Raw genomic sequence first — 16,881 nt, forward strand, 5'->3', positions numbered from 1 at the left:
AGATGTTTTCCAGAGAAATTGCCTATGGATTGTTCTGGGTATTCGACTGACTGACCGTATTTCAAACACTAGGCTTTACGAAAAATTTGGTTCAATCCTCCTTTCTAGGGCTATAATGAAAGAAAAGTTGAGATGGCTAGGTACGTTGTGCGGATGAAGGATAACAGATTGCCGAAAATTGTCCTTTTCTGCCAACCGTCTAGGGCTAAACGGAAAGCAGGTCCTCCTCGTCTGGGGTGGGAGGACGTCATAAAGAAAGATTTAAAGGAAATGTGAACTTCCTGGGAGGGTGTAAAAAGGGATGCTTTGAATAGATTAGGATGGAGGAGGAGCGTGCTTACCTGTGTTGGCCTCAGGCGGCTTGGTGATATGGTGAGTTGCTAGTAATAGTATTTTAAAATGCTGTAGCATTTTGAACTAATTAATAAATACTCAGCTACTGATTTTCAGCTACTGCTCTACTGTAATATAACACCGCTATTTTAAATCTTTCTAGTTCTGAAAAGGAAGCTTCTGATAGTACTATTGACGATTTATTATATTCAGCATGGGGAAAGAAAGAAAGGTAAATACTAAATCTGAACACGCATTGAGAGTCGGAACAATATAGTGCTGAAACTAAAAAAAAAGAATGAGAACACTTGGTCACCATCCTAGTCGATCTTCATGGATTCATAAATATACATAAAGGGTAACTCCAACGCAGGGGGAGTTTTACGGGGGCAGAGGAGGCACTTCCCCCGGATGAGAAATTTTAGGGGGCGTAATATTTCAAATAAATAATCTAACAGTTATATTCCGTTCGTAATTTTTGAAATTTCATTTTTATTTTTGAATTTTCATTTTTACCACATCTTCATCGCCATTCCTTAAGAATGAAAGTAAGTAGACCGAATTTAACTAATTTTAATGTTTTGTTATATTTTGGATTCAAACCTGTTCGTATTTTATAGGATATCGTCTTGTATTAAGAAGGAAAGTAGGTGCGGCTGCAAGAAAACGACGTTGTCGATGAATGAAAATTTCGTTAAAATTGGCCTGATAACTTTTGGGAGACGGGGGGGGGGGGGTCTAATAAAAGAAGCATCGCTGCTCCAACGTCTAAAAGAGAAACAAAAGCATTGTTTCATTAAAAAGAAAGAAATACTTGTACAGTCATTCAAGGAGAGCATCGAAACCCTCAAAATCCAATGTGTTTTTTATATTTTCTACCAAATTTTGTTTGAGATCATCCGTCTCACTTCTTCTACTTTCATTAAAGGAAAAAAGAACCGAGAAGAGTACCATCTTTTTAGCATTTTTTCAAAATATCAAACAAAATTCTGATTCAAGTTTCGCTGTAGGTGTTGTCTTGTCCGGACCCAACGAGGATGTGAATGAAGTTTTTTTTAGATAGCTGTATTTTATGTTTTTGAATTTCACTTGTGCAGTTGTAGATATGTCTATTTGCTTAGTAAAGGCTAGACTGCCTATGAATAAGTGGGAAATATTGAGCTGGCTCATACTTCGAGACTTTCTGACATAATTTTGTGCACTCCATACCAACTTTGTGAGGTCGTTTGAGCGTTGAATTCTGACTTTGTTTTCTTTTTTATATTTTCTTTTTCTCTTCTTTTCAATCTGCTCCTACCTTCTTCTTCTGTTTTGTGGTTGTGTACGTAATGACGTTCAAAAACTTATTGTAGACAACTTAATGAAGTCTTTTTAACAGCAAAATAAACTAATTACAATAAAATGTTTTTACTTGAAAGTTTTTTTTTTTTCTTAAAACTATGGATAAATTTTTCGAAATTTTTCAATAATAAATTTTTCTCTGTATTAATTTTAACATGGTTAAAAGTAGGACTCGTGTTTTGTAATAATAACCATCGTGTGTCTATTTTATTTGTGTATAATTACCTCTTTCTTTTTTCTCCCCTCTAGTGAGAAGCAGCAGCTACTATCTGGTGATAATTTCGGTGACACTATGGCAGCAGTCCAGGGCCTGATAAAAAAGCACGATGCATTCGAAGTTGATTTTGCTGTTCACAAAGATCGATGTGAAGACATAACCAAGGCTGGCTTCACATTAGTCGATGAAGGAAACCATCATAAGGATGCCATCCGGGCCCGCTGCAAACAACTCAAGGTAATAAAATGAGCTTCAGTTAAGAAAATTGGCCTTTGAATCTTAACTCAAATAAGCAAAATCGATTATTCATGAAATTTAAAGAGCACTGTTTAAACCTGAAACCAACAAACATTCATATAATAAGCTAAACTGGAAATGAACAGGAATCACTACCAATGAGGGTTTGTCTGTCTACTTTCTTGAATTCACAAATGTTGGAGTTTTATTTGCGTTTTACTTGAAGCGATACTCATTTTGAATGCTCATACTCGATACTCGATGCTCATTTTTTTCGTTGACGTTCTTACAATGCTCTAGAATGTAAAAGACGCCTTAATTTTATGCTAATGAGATAACTTCTCAATCGATAGGTTTGCTTGTAGTCAATTTGCAGGAGCGTCTCTTATTGGTGAGTTTTCTTGCCACTAAATTGTTGATTTTTGAGCCAGACACAAATCTGCAAAATGCAGGTTTACAATGGTTGTATCTTCCGTAAATTCGGTTAACAATTATTCTTTAATGATTTTCAAATTGTAAATAAAGAACAATATAGATTTATTCTTACATCTTTGGTCCATACGTGATACATCTCTTCCCAGTAAAAAAGAAAATCACATGACATCTCTTAATGTTTATTAAATCTAATTGGCCTAAGCTATGTGATTCTAACTAAAAGTGTTTTTTTTTTCTTCTAGTCAAAATTTGAGCAATTAGGCAATGTTGCCAATCGTCGTAAAATTTATCTGCTAGACAATGCTGCCTATCTTCAATTTATGTGGAAAGCTGATGTCGTTGAATCGTGGATTGCCGACAAAGAGTCACACGTCCGCTCAGAAGATTTCGGGCGTGATCTTTCTTCAGTCCAAACGCTTCTCACGAAGCAGGAAACTTTTGATGCAGGTAATATCCCCCTTCCCTTTTTTTCCCTCATAAAACATTTTATTATACTATGAAAAAGACGTGCTGGTCAGCTTGTATACCGCAAAATAGATAATATGTGATAAACATGTGAATAATGGACAAAAGTAAGTAAGTAAGAAATTGTATTGCCTGAAAATTCACTTTGAATTAAAACGGAGTATAACAAAGGAAAAAGAAAAGAAAAGTTCCACTAGGGAACATCACCAAACGTATTTACAGATTATGTATATTAACAAAATTACTGGCACAGGATGGCTAGCCACGGGATCGCTCTTTCCTTAGCGTTTTTCAGAAAATTTATCGGTGACACGGATGACACAGACTGTTGGATCGGATACACCATAATTACGCATGATACAGGAGTTGCTCGTCCATGTTTAAAGTCTCAGAAGGAATTTCGCAAATCGAAAAAACAGAATTCTTACTTTTGCACACTGAGTGGACGACAGGTATTTCCAAAAAGGTGCTGTATACAGTACATGTAGAATTATACAGCGACGCAAGATATTTACGGCAGAACCGGTGTCTGTTACCAATAATTGACCCGTACGCAATCCGGATTTTCACTACTACGTGGCGTACAAGCAGCGTCCCGGTGGGGTGGAGGCTTCGATCGATTGGTAAACCAAGGTAAGTAATGCTCTCAGATGGTTTCACAAGTGAATCGCCCAAAGAGATTTCTCCTTCGCAGTGCTCCGCATTGAAAAACAAGACGGCAGATTTTGACAAATTAAACGACAAACCTAGGTTATTGTATTCCCTATTCAACACATCAAAATTCTTTGATAGTCGATCAGCGGACCTGTTCAAACTTAAGCAAGTCGTCAGCCTGCATCATCAACGAAACATCAATCCCTTTTGAAACACAAGAAGTAGCTACTTGGGCTTGTGCCGGCAGAACACTATTGTTGTACAAATTCGAAGAGATAACCGAACCTTGCCTGGCTCCTTTACGGACCGATACAACAGCGGATTTGAGAGTGTTTTGGTTTGCGCTCTAAGGTTATACTATAACCTTATAAGGTAATAAGGTAATACTCTAACAATGCACAAATTTAGCCCTTGTTTATGCGCTTCTAGAAGGATCTGCGCGTGCACCGACGAGTCAAAAGCCCCGCTCACATCAAGAGAGTCAATAACTAGTGGATCAGCCGTTGCCTCAGAATCAGACAAAATAGGAGCAATGGCGAACAGAGCATCAGCGCAACCGAGCCCTAACGTAAAACCAAACTGGTGGTGTGGCATTTGGCAACAGTGTCTAGCATTTGACAATATAAGCATTTCTAGAAGCATAAAACTGGCGGCACAGTAATGGGGTGACACGAGGAGCATATGTTTGCTGGCTTCCCTTTTTTTGGGATGGGCGTAAATTGCCCTGCACAGAAAACATTGGGTACAAAACCGACTACGAATATGATCTGGTACAATAATTTTAACATTTAATACAAAAGACGAGTACCAATCACAAGGTGAAGTGAACACAAACCGGCAACTCCATATGATTTTTTCTTTCTCAGTCTAAAGTCATTTGCAGTTACATCCGAAACAGATACGGTAAAGTCTGGAAAACTTGAGTTTGATTGCACAGATTCAAGTTGTTTGGTATATGGTCCGGCTACACTGGGATTCTGGGCACTGAATTTGCTCGTAAAGTAAGTTCGCCAGTCATTTGAATAACTAGGAATGGCGATCTTTCATGCGGTCTTTCCATAAACGACTTGGATCATTAATTATTCTCTCTGTATAGTCAGTTTTCACATTTGTCCGATGCTGCTTCAGGGCTTTCTCAAATTTATGTTTTGTGTGTATACGGAGATAATTCACCACACCACATTTAGGACGACCACTTTCCCTCCACACAGAGAACCAGAACTTCGCATCCTGACATGTTTGTTTTTTTTAGCACTGAGGACGACTTGACGGAGGTCCTTGTCGAAATATTTGCTTGCCCTTGTCCTGCATGTTTTGCCCCTGACTGATAAAATTTTCGTTTTCTCACTTTTTTTATTTTATTTTTTATTTATTGTTTCCTTTCCTCTCTTAGTTTCATATGTTCGGTACCTTTACGAATTTCCTAACGGGAATAGCAGCCTTTTGTGCGGTTAGTAGTACGTGGGTGATTTCAGTACAACAGGTATTAACCTGTATTTTAGTTTTCTGGATATTCCTTTGCACGTTTGGCTTGTAGTAGACTAAATGGCACGCTGATCTTCTGAAGCGTCGTGTCGAGCACCGTCCGAAAAAGTGGGAAGTCGGCCTTTTGGATACACACATTACCACATGCTTCAATTGGGATGTGGTCGGCGGAGTAACTTCCCATTAGCACGCTCACTGGGCCACTCACGTTTGGTGTGCATGCGACATGGTCTATATTTGAGACTGAACCACTAGTATGTACAAACGTGAAATCTTTGTCTTTTGGGAGCCCACGATACCGACTTTCATGTGCACTTAGGATCAGCGGGGACAGAGGAGACGAGTCGTCGACTAGATTACAGATGTAGTCTCCGATTATAACACATTGCAGTTTGGACAACATAGTAGTCTTTAGGTACTTTGCAAGAGCCTGCACTGCTTTCGAGAATCAGTTATCCGATTCTTCGTCGCTGTATTTTTTAGGAAGGTAGAGTATTGACAATCACAAGGTTCCCAACCCTTATAGCCATGAAGTTTCAGCTGCATGAAGACTCTCGGAATCAACGGCAGATCTACATACGATCGCTAGTCCACCACAGGGCCTCATGCGTTGACGGGACTTAGCTGGTACAAAATAAAATGTATGATTGTTGGAAAACTTGATTAGGCTGAGGCTATCATTTGTCTGCAAATGTTTTTGGATGCACAGAATATCGCTACGCCGACATAGTTCTTCAGTTACAGGGATTCTGTGATACACACCTCCATTCGTATTCCAAGAAACAATCCTAGTATTCTGTTCATATCGGAGCGTTTTTGTTTTCCAATTTGCTTTTTCTTCTTAGGGCATTGGAGTGACTGACATGTATGTTTTGTCGACTTACATGCTGCACATCCAATTGGTTTCGTGCATGGGTTACTAGCATTCGACGTATGGCCTTGGATGCCCAAGGCTTTTCATAGCCAGATCTAACTGATAACGGGAGGAACAGTACAACTTATAGGTTCGACTAGCACCACACTGTTCTGCCCTTTTGCAACCTCAAACGCAGGCTTTCATTGTGTCGGCATCATATGTGGTTGGAATGTTTTTGATCACGCCTATAAAAACTGGGGATTTCACCTTAGCTTCTACACTTTGTAATTTCTTGTTGATAGAATAAGCAATGATGCCTGCCTTGTCCTTCGTTTCGACAACAAGTCAGCTTTCAGATCGGTTTCTTTTCAATTCAACATCATCGACCGATAGGTCTTCTCCGCATATGCTCGTAAGAAATTGTTTTGTTCTTCAGGCGTGGTAGTAGAGGCGGGTTCTTCAGAACTACGGAATAGGGTAGTGGTGAATTTCTATCTGGGGTGGGATTAGGTTGGCTTCTGTCACTAATAAAATTGCCGGGCGGCCATGGGAGTGGAAATTGGTTGTAATGCTCGAGAAAACCCGAGAACTGCCGTCGCATTTCATTCGCCGACGATATAACACATGCGCCTACTTCTGCTCCACTGGCCGGTACTTCTTGGGGATCAAATATAACGAACTTGGGGAGTTCTATCTTTTCTTTAGCTCATCGTGCAAAAAGCTATGCAATATCCACTAAATTGTCCTCTTTTGCATGCATTTCGCAAATCGATCGCCAGTTTTAACCTCCTTAGTTAACAGTTCTTTTGCCTTTAAGATCGAGTCTCTATCAAAAAATTTCACAGCTCGTTTTATAAACACTTCCTTCTTTATTCCGATAGCCATTGATCGCGATATACAGTTTGACACGGCATTTATCATTACAGTCTCTTCCATGTTTGAAACTGGTTTTACACTTTTACAACATTAAAAAGAAATTCAATGTTCCAAGGTATTAAGTCTTTGTACTTAATAAATTCCTAAGTCCCATGGGAATTTGCACTCAAATATCAAAACTGTCAATTAGCCAGCAAATGAAAATAATCCGATTATGAATTTTCAATAAATGTCCATAGGGAAATTATACATGTTTAAGCTTACTGTATTATTAGGTTATATCCAAAATGAAGTTGTTTACACAACGAACTCTCAAATAAGACTGCGTGACACATAAATATGTATAAAACATATTAGAAGAAAGATTTTAATAGTGAGTATTTTTCAACTTGTAGGTCTCCATGCCTTTGAACAGGAAGGAATTCACAACATCACAGTGCTAAAAGATCAACTAGTCGATGCCAATCATGCACAAAGTGCCACGATACTAGCAAGACATGCAGAAGTAATATCAAGATGGCAAAGGCTTTTAGCAGCGTCTGATCAGCGGAAACAGAGATTACTTCGTATGCAGGAACAATTCCGAGAAATTGAGGAACTTTACCTCCTTTTTGCCAAAAAGGCGTCAGCTTTCAACTCTTGGTTTGAAAATGCTGAAGAGGATCTGACAGACCCTGTTCGTTGCAACAGCATCGAAGAGATTAAAGCTCTTAGAGAGGTTCACAGCCAGTTTCAGGTAAAACTGCCTCTATTCTTCATGTTTTATCATGGGTATTTTTGTTGTCTTTACAGTGTTGCTACTGCCTGACAATCTACCTTTAATAATGTAATAATGTATCAATGTATAAATGCTTATTTATTTAAATTTGTTCACACCTGATATTTATCGGATATTCACACCGGATAAATATGATAGTTATTTTTGTCCCTTGTTCAAAAAGTTTGATGTAAGTTGTAACGAAATGTAAGTGAGGAGTGGCTCGGGCTAATTGTAACCGAAATTAAAAAAAAAAAGGATTTCTGATAGCAATTCATCCATCAAAAGAATAGTTTTTTTGTGCTGCATCCAATTATTTTGTTTAAATTCATTAAGTTTAAAAGTTACCTGTTTAAACCTGAATCTGAAAAAATTTGTCTTACGTTCGAAAAAGAGGGGAAACATCCCTAAAAGGACCAGTGATCTTGATGAAAATCATATCAAAAGGGCTCAGTGTATCAGAGAACTTCCATTGTAGAGGTTTGAAGGTCATGTGTAAAAAAAGCATAGAACTTTGCTTCTTTTTTTTCTTCAGAAGAAAAATCACGGTGTTTTTTTTTTATGGGGTATAGTATCGAGTTAATCGTCCTAGAAGATTGGAAGAAGGCTTATTCAAATCAATATTAAGAGTTCTTGTGCCCTTTTTTAATGGCCAAAATGGTTTGCCACTAAAAAGGCTTAGTATGCATTAGGGGAATTAATATCTACCCCTCCCCAACAAAAACATCCCTTTCAATATTTATCTGAAGGGTCATGGAGAGCTAGACAATTTGGGCATTGACATGCTCTCTCTTAGGCATCCCCCCAGCCTATACACGGACCCACCGCCCCTTCTTTCATAATAGCTAATGCCAAACGATACATCACTGCACATAATTTTATGAAAAATTTTGACTAAGTGAATCAGTTTAGTTAAATCAAGTGTCAAGAGAATATCTATATTAACCATTTTTCATGTATGGACTGCGTGATTTTTCAGGAACGAATGCACGACCCTGTGGTATTACTTCTTCTACAACTGGGAAGCTCAATACAGTATTTTGATACTTTAATCCAAATGGCTATATCAGAATTTTCAATCAGTAGCAAAATGGCCCTTCTTGTGGCAAAACGGGGAGGGGGCGTACTTTTGAGAAAGTAAAAATCAATGTCTAATTCCTCTTGATACCCGGGAATATTTCAGATCTACGCCTTTATTATTAGTGCTGGGGGGCTACAGCATCCCTCCCATTGCGACAGTCTTTTTCTATGTAGCATAAAAGATTCCTTTCACTTTGAAATTATTTTTGTCATCTACGAGCTTGAAGTATCATTAATCATAAACCCATATCTCGCTTTTTCATAACTAGTATAATAGTCATTAAACAGAAAAAACATTTTCAGTCATCCTTGGTATCAGCCCAAGAAGATTTTGATGCCCTTGGTGCTCTTGACGGTCAGATAAAGAGCTACCAAGTTGGGCCTAACCCATATACTTGGTTCACCATGGATGCTCTTGAAGAAACATGGCGTAATCTCCATAAAATCCTAGCTGAACGAGCTCAAGAATTAGCCCGTGAAGTAGTAAGACAAGAGGAAAACGATCGACTTCGACGAGAATTTGCGAAGCATGCAAATGCGTTCCACCAATGGCTAACAGAGACAAGGTATTATTTTTTATATGTGTATATATATGCCTATATAATAATGTTTGAATCATTTGTGAAGAAGAAGAAAAAGGATTGATAGAAAACTTGTCTAAATTGGCTAGTTACTGTCAGAAATTTTTGCCTTTCTTTTGATTCCGTTTATCCGTCGATATATTATAATTTTCAAATAACGGGACTTGGGTTCATGATCAATGATACTCCAAGTTCTATGGGATAAGAACCATTTTATTGGATGAAACCAATTGTCATACTGTCAATGGAGCAGTAATGGGAAACTGTGGAGGGGGGCGCAATTGGAACAGGGGTAGGCCTCCGGTATATATCATTGGAATTCAGGAGTCAACGAAATGTTTGATCTTTTCAAATATAAAGAAAAGAAAAACTATTCCAATCATAGTGGTCTTGTGCTTAATGCTCCGTATGAAAAATTGGTCAGAGGTATCTTTGGGAGTCCGTAGCTCAATTCAGGAATTTAGGTGGGAAAAAATGTTTAATTTGAGTAAATGAAATATGTTTTCTCTCTTTGATTTTTTTTTTGGGGGGGGGGGGATTTTCTTTCATTAATAAACTTCAAAAACTTTTGAAGTTTTTTGCGCTTATTCTCTTTTGTTTGTTTTATTGAAATATGAACTATAATTTATTTAGCTTTTGATATTAATTATAATTTCAAGCAATCTTATGACTCTTATTTTGGAAAATTAAGAAAGGCAAATTTTTAGATGAAGGAAATTTAGCAAATTTATTAGTGTTATTGTAGTTACCTCTATTTTCTCTTTTAAAATATCAGAAGAATATACAAGGCATTAGGAAAATACGTAGACATTTCTTTGAATAAGGTGGGGCGTCCAAATCTAGAAATGTGTAATAACAGATTATTCCGAGAAAATCGTCTTCAAAATTTCTCAAGTTTTGTGGCACTTTTCTTACCCATTGCGCCACCGTAGAAACAGGATTAAAGTGCAAAGTCGTTAGGATTCGTTTAGAATGTGTTTTTTCGAACTGCATTATGCAGTTAAGAAACATGCCAAAGTTCGCTGACACTGCTAAATGTCGATTTTACAACTTTGGCAAACAGGGCAAAATGCTATAGATACGTGTTTTTACAAGAAAAATCTTTGCAGGTGATTTGATTAGGACATTATTGCATATAATGGTAAAGACATGAGCTTTCGGGTATTGCGCTTGCAGAGTTTTGAATGTCGTAAAACTGTTCCAGGAGCCTACTATGTTAAGGTTCAAGGAGATTGAGAAAAGAATTAGCTAAAAAGTGGCCAGGGAAACTTCCGCCTTAAAATCCTCTTCCATCACGTCAGCGCCTTAGCGCATTCTTCAACCATTACAAAAGAAGTTTTGAGAAAATTTCGATTGGAGTTGCTGTCATTTCCGACTCATAGCATAGATATAAGCTCAATTTCTTTGTTATTCCTTAAACTCAAAGAACAACTGAGAGGCGCTTATTTTGATAGCATTGAGGAAAGAAAGCCCCAAGGTAAAATATAGGTCATGAAAGGGTGTCCAGATTTCATCAAAAAGGGCTTAAAGCGAAGGAAGAACTGCCTGGAGAAGTGCATCGACCTTAATAGAGGTTAGGTTGAGAAAAGATTCATTGCAATAGAAAAATTAGTAAGAAATTAAAAATGTTTGCGTATTTTTTGAATGGCCCTTGAATATATCTTTTTTTTTTGCATTGTGTCTCAAGGCTGTTATGTTGACTTATGGAATAATATTTACGTCCCTATTCTGTAAATGTTCTTATTGTCAGCAAAAAAATGCTAAGAATATCGTGATAGCATAGCTGGACGTATAATGAATTGTGGAGCAACCAGACACAAAACATGCGGTTCTACCTCTACCCTACCCATGTTCACGTTAACAGTTGCAATATCAACGTAAACGGTTGCAATACTAACGAGAAGAATGTTGCGGTGAGTCACCGCAAAATACCGCCGGTGATTTTATAAGTTTCTCTGGTCGATTTTATAATAAGTATGTCAGTTGGAACGGAGACTGCTAAATTGAGAGTTAGTTGTTAGGTTTTGTTGTCCTGTATTATCTTGTTATTGACAAAATCGAGCACATTACTGTTGTAGAATAGTGTCTTTACTGTAGACGGAGCCCCCCCCCTCCATAAGGGTTGCTATGGAGGACCTCTCTTGTGAAACACAGAAAAATTTGGAGCCAAAAATTACCTTTCTGGATAGCAGTCGTTGCCTTTGAAAAATTATATCCTCCTAACTCTTAATGGATGTGTTTATCTATGAGTAATGACTGCCCCGTTTCACTTTTAACTAAGCTACTGTTTCATTTTAGACTTCAATTGCTGGGATTCAACTGGATCGGGTAAATATTTGTGGTGTACTAACCAGGACTAACATTAAAACTGTGCAATGCATCTTTTACTAACAATTGTATAGTGTCTGATATGAAAATTAATCGTTGTATTTGCAACTCCCTCTTATGCACGTGATGCTCACTATTTCCACGTATAAACAGTGTAGCACCACTCTCTCTTTTTGATTTTCAAACAAAGAAAAAATATGATTAAATAGACTTGCAGTAGTATTTGAATTTTGTTGTCAAATTAACGCAGAATTTTAAATCAAGCTGTCGTAATAATCTCCTGTTCAATATTTTGGCATCAATTGTAAATCATTTTACATTCTGACTAAGGGACAATGTAGCGAGATGAAAGAAAAAGAATTTGTACCTTAATTTAATGTCATCTCTTCATGAAATTTAAAATAAAAAAAAAGAAAGCATAATTTGTCGGGGGGGGGGGGTGTATCGGTTGAAATTAAAATCACTGCGGTAGAAACTCAATAGGGAAGGGCCAAGACGGCGCAAATTCCTTGGTAACTGCAATTTTTTCCTATCCCTTTGAAAATTAAACCTAGGTAATTTGAAGTTTCACGTTTCGACTTTTGTTTTTACTTGTGTTTTTTGAAAAAAATGGTCGAAAGTATAGTGAAAACTCAATTCTGGGGACCTCGATGGCAACTGCAATTTTTTATCTCTTGAATTTTGTGATAGCTAATTTTAACTCGTAAGTCTTGGCATTTTATCAGTTGCATTTTTATAACCCTATTGAGATTCAAAAAAGGTAAAGAATAAGGCATTAGACTTTACAGTCCCTACCGGCGGTGTTGATCTCTGTCTCATGGCCCTTCGGCCAGGATGTGCAATGAGGGGTTGGGGACCAGCCATCCTGTGTTTTTTACACACCCTTCCCGTTTACCTTCCCCAGATTTCTCCAGGTCCCCAATTAGAGCTGGCTCGGCTCTGGCTGAGCTGACATTCACGCCACCGACGCCCGTTCCATAAATACCTTCAAAACTGGGATACTTTTCAAGGACTGGATAGATGAGACTAGCACCACTTTTATGTTTGAGCCTTACCTTGATCATGAAGTATCAGTCAGCAAAAATTACGATCTATCTGACTCAACAAAAAGAATCAACCTAAATTTTTTTGGGATAATTTTACTGCTCTTATACTATTGGCTATTCATAAAATACAAACGAGAAGCAACACGAACCTCTCGTATCGATATGTAGATGCTTGCTAAGTAGGAAAATATCATAAGATAGAGGAATGTGTGTGAGCTCTAAGAAGGTTGAAAATGGTGGCAATATTTTATGAATAAAGTAGCCATAAGCTGGAGAATAGTATCGTAAGTGTCATACTGTGAATGAAAAGTATGTCGTCTAGTAGCTTTTTATAAATAAATTTATTTGATGAATGAAGTTTTAAAGATAGAAATCTCTTATAGTTATGACATAGAAGTATAAAATCATCTAGTAGTTGAACTTTGGGAGTTCATGCTTCTGTTGTTATTATCTCTCTCGTAGTTCATTTTTTATTTAAACCTGTTGTGTTTTACATGGCTTTTCATTCGGGGTACTCAAACAATACGATTTTTAATGTATTGAAAAAGGAGTCTAAACAAGGATATGTGTTGAATGTTTTCTATTTAGCTGCGAAATGAAGAATGTTTTTGCTCTGTTACAATTACCATTTGCCGGATTTCCAACAAAAAAACTTTTTACACATTGGTATGTGTTTTGTACTTCTAAAGCTGTTTAAGTTCCCTTCAATGGAACAAATCTTATTTTTTCAGTTTAATATATTTTTCAAAAATAAACTTTTGCTTTTCAGGTCTTCAATGATGGAAGGCTCTGGTACTCTGGAACAGCAGCTAGAAGCAACTAAGGTATCTTTACTCTTCTATTTTCTTGTATATTCCTTCTATCTTACATCCATTTCTCTTCCTTTCTTTCTGACTAGCTTCAATTTGACTGATTAGTTCTTTGCTTATGTTCATAAACTTGCATCCGTTTATAAATGTCGTACTTGGTGAAAATTAGTCTTTTAACTATAACATTAAAATCGCTCAATCACAAAGCAAAGAGCAAGTTTGGAAGGGAAACACAATAAACGCCACTGTTTAAAATAAAGGTAAAAGTCTAGAATTGGGGCTGTTGGGGAAGAAAGATGCTAAGAAAACAATTCTCGCTTCTTAATATGCAGAGTAATTGTAGTTAACAATTACTCTGCAATTACTTGACTGCGGTTCCACTATACTTTACCCCCTCCCCTCCTAATGTGAAAATATAAAGCGCAAATTATATATTCCCCGTGCATTTAGCCATGTGTTGCTATTTTTTTGACGCATCTACTCGTAAATTAAATCAACGCTGACGAAATCAAGCAACGAAAAACGTGGTTATCATATAATTTATGATACTTTTATTTATGTTATGAAGTAAGAATTGTTTTCCTATCTTTCCTTCTCAACGCCCCCCGATTCTAAGTTTATACCAAAACAATTTTTCCTTTTAATTTGTTAAGTTATTTTCAACTTAGTTTATCCTTATTATTTTTATATATTTATATATTTTGCTATTGTACTTACTATTGTTCTTAACATACTATACTTAATATACTTTCTATTATACTTCCTATATGTCTTATTATTTTTATATATCTTTATCTATACTTTGATGAAAGCATCAACGAAATGTATCTTCCATGTGTCCTTACACACTTTAGTGCATAAAGGCATGAAATGGGGGTCTTAGTAGGCATGTATAACTATTTAACCTAGCAAAAGATTAATTCATAATCCCTGCACCTTCTTTTCTCTCTTCAACTCTCTTCGTTTTCTTTTTTATATAATTTAGATCATATTTTGAACAATAAATTACAATTTGTAATCGATGGGTCCTTGAATTTTAGCGGAAAGGGGCAGAAGTTCGTGCGCATCGTTCAGATTTGAAAAAAGTTGAAGATCTTGGAGCTATCTTAGAAGAGCATTTGATTCTTGATAATCGCTACACTGAGCACAGTACTGTGGGTCTTGCGCAGCAGTGGGATCAGCTTGATCAGCTAGGAATGAGAATGCAGCACAACCTGGAACAGCAGATTCAGGCTCGCAATCAATCAGGAGTCTCTGAAGATGCTCTTAAAGAATTTTCAATGATGTTCAAGTAATTAATTCTCTTATTTAATTTCCTGAAAAGATCCATTGTGATAGCTTGGCATAATAGAATATTCTCTCCCTACCTCCTCTCTCTCTCTCTCTCTCTCTCTCTCTCTCTCTCTCTCTCTCTCTCTCTCTCTCTCTCTCTCTCTCTCTCTCTCTCTCTCTCTCTCTCTCTCACGCACATTCCTTCTTTCTCACACACACAAACGAATTTATTCAATCGATAAAAAGTAATCATTGTTTTCCATATATATTCAGCCATAATGAGGCGCGCTAGCTTTTTATGGTAGAGTCAGTCAGGGTTGCCACCGTCAGTAGGGTTTTACTAGATCTCGTAAAAGAAAAATCTAGTAAATTTTCCGAAATCTAGTAAAAAGTCATGATTTGTAGTAAACAAAACTTTTGTTATTTTCCATGAATTCAGGGGGGAAAATTAGGGTCCACTCATTACAAATCTGATTTCGATTACGTTAGATATTATGACTACTATAGCTCTCAGTTTTGCGATTTTGCGTCAACCCTAGCGCTTAAAAATCTCTACTTTTCTCTCGGCTTCTTTTTGACACTCGCTTTGAAAGGCAAACTATTTAAAATCAGGACTGGTATGCCGGCTTAATTTGTTATCGGAAAATTTTCCCAGACTCTCATAACAGCTGCTACGTTTGTTAGTTAGCCTTGTCCCTTTTTAAAGACGCTGCTGGAAACAAACTTTCCATACTTGCCCAAGTTCTTTCTGACTCTCTGCAGCTTGCCCCATTCAAGTGCTGGAGCAGAGAGACAGTTCTTGATTTTGTCGGTCATCAAAACTAAAAACCGGAATAGGCTAAATGTCTCAAGTGTTTCGTCCCTGAAGAAAACGAAGCAACTTGTTCTCAGGTTGTCAAGTGGAGTACATGACTGGGTGATCCCCAGCGATTTGACTCGGGCTATCAAGAAATGGAAACAAGTAGATCCCTTCAGTCAGAATTCGACACTAGTGGATACTTTAAATTTGGATGAGGCCCAGGACGACTAAAGCCTTTTAAGTGCGACTTTTTTAATTGTGACTTCATATTTTTTTTTCTTGGTTTTCAATTTGTATGATTTGCCTGACCTGAAGACTATTGACACAATGCTGTTTTTTAACTAATTATTGTATGTTATATAAGTTTTCTTTTTCTTGGCAGCCCTAGTCTAATTTGAGGTGCATTTTTTAATTTACATATTTTTACAACTAAACCGGTAGCTGATTACGTCATTTCCGTTTTGACGTGACATAGATTGGCATTGGTTTTTGATTCCCTTGAATACGAACGAGAAAGAATCCAGAAAAAATCAGTTCAAAAAATCCTAAATTAATTGCATTTTTATTTGCCAGAAATCTTTGTAAGCAGCTTATCCCTTATTTAAAGACCAGCCCAATTAGTGTTTTAAAAGTGGCAAATTTCCTTTTAAAAATGGAAAATTGAAGGGTTTACATTTTAAACCTAAAAACGGAAACTGGGGGACAAATTTCAAAAGCCGTCACTTCCAAACACACCTCAGATTCTAAGCACTCCATCGCCTGACTTGCTTCGTGAATATGAGTTGTAGCTGTTTTTCTTTGTTGATTATTTTTTACTTTTTCAATATATCTGAATTTGATGAGTAGAAACCATTGATAAATTTAAAGCCAGGATTCACCAGTAGGACTTCCAGAATCTATGAATTCAGACTATTCTTTGACGTCTTGGATACACCGCATCTGAATTATGAAGCCTATTCAGTAGTACATCCAAATAATAAAAAAAGGATATTTGAACTTATAGGTTTCCGGCGGTAGCCGCACGCGCAAAAATTTGTTTGAGCATTTAGTAAAAACTGATTTAGTAAGTTCTTCCATGCCAGGGTGGCAACCCTGGTGTCAGCTTGATAATCCCTCCTGGGAAAAATGTAGTCGACTAAATGAAAATAATTACATATCTAACAAAGCAACATGTTAAAGCATTATATCCTCTTATTCAGCCATTTAAATTCATGAACTTTTCAGGCTAGCGACCAGGATAGCCTAGGGTGTGTATTGTCTCATTTAAAGAGCTCAATTTCGCTTCTTACTATAATTTTCCGTTTTAGCTA

The 16,881-nt window shown here is 37.0% G+C and overlaps 1 protein-coding gene across 6 annotated transcripts in view; it reads left to right on the forward strand.

Moving 5' to 3' along the window:
• The window catches only part of alpha-Spec (alpha spectrin), a 161,085-nt gene that overhangs the window by 128,493 nt on the left and 15,711 nt on the right, over positions 1-16,881 (forward strand). For 4 of the 6 annotated variants that reach the window (XM_089087795.1, XM_089087821.1, XM_089087803.1 and 1 more), the window contains 7 exons: positions 1,924-2,128; positions 2,806-3,010; positions 7,295-7,635; positions 9,040-9,302; positions 11,616-11,645; positions 13,461-13,515; positions 14,541-14,791. In XM_089087795.1, coding sequence (XP_088943921.1) covers positions 1,924-2,128; positions 2,806-3,010; positions 7,295-7,635; positions 9,040-9,302; positions 11,616-11,645; positions 13,461-13,515; positions 14,541-14,791 — 1,350 coding nt within the window. The remainder of the gene's footprint in view (positions 1-1,923; positions 2,129-2,805; positions 3,011-7,294; positions 7,636-9,039; positions 9,303-11,615; positions 11,646-13,460; positions 13,516-14,540; positions 14,792-16,881) is intronic. The other 2 variants (XM_089087815.1, XM_089087825.1) reach the window with 1 other exon arrangement.

The sequence above is a fragment of the Artemia sp. Qi Xiang Cuo genome, chromosome 1 (genome assembly GCF_049724085.1).
Source record: "Artemia sp. Qi Xiang Cuo chromosome 1, ASM4972408v1, whole genome shotgun sequence".
In the NCBI taxonomy this organism is placed as follows: domain Eukaryota; kingdom Metazoa; phylum Arthropoda; class Branchiopoda; order Anostraca; family Artemiidae; genus Artemia; species Artemia sp. Qi Xiang Cuo.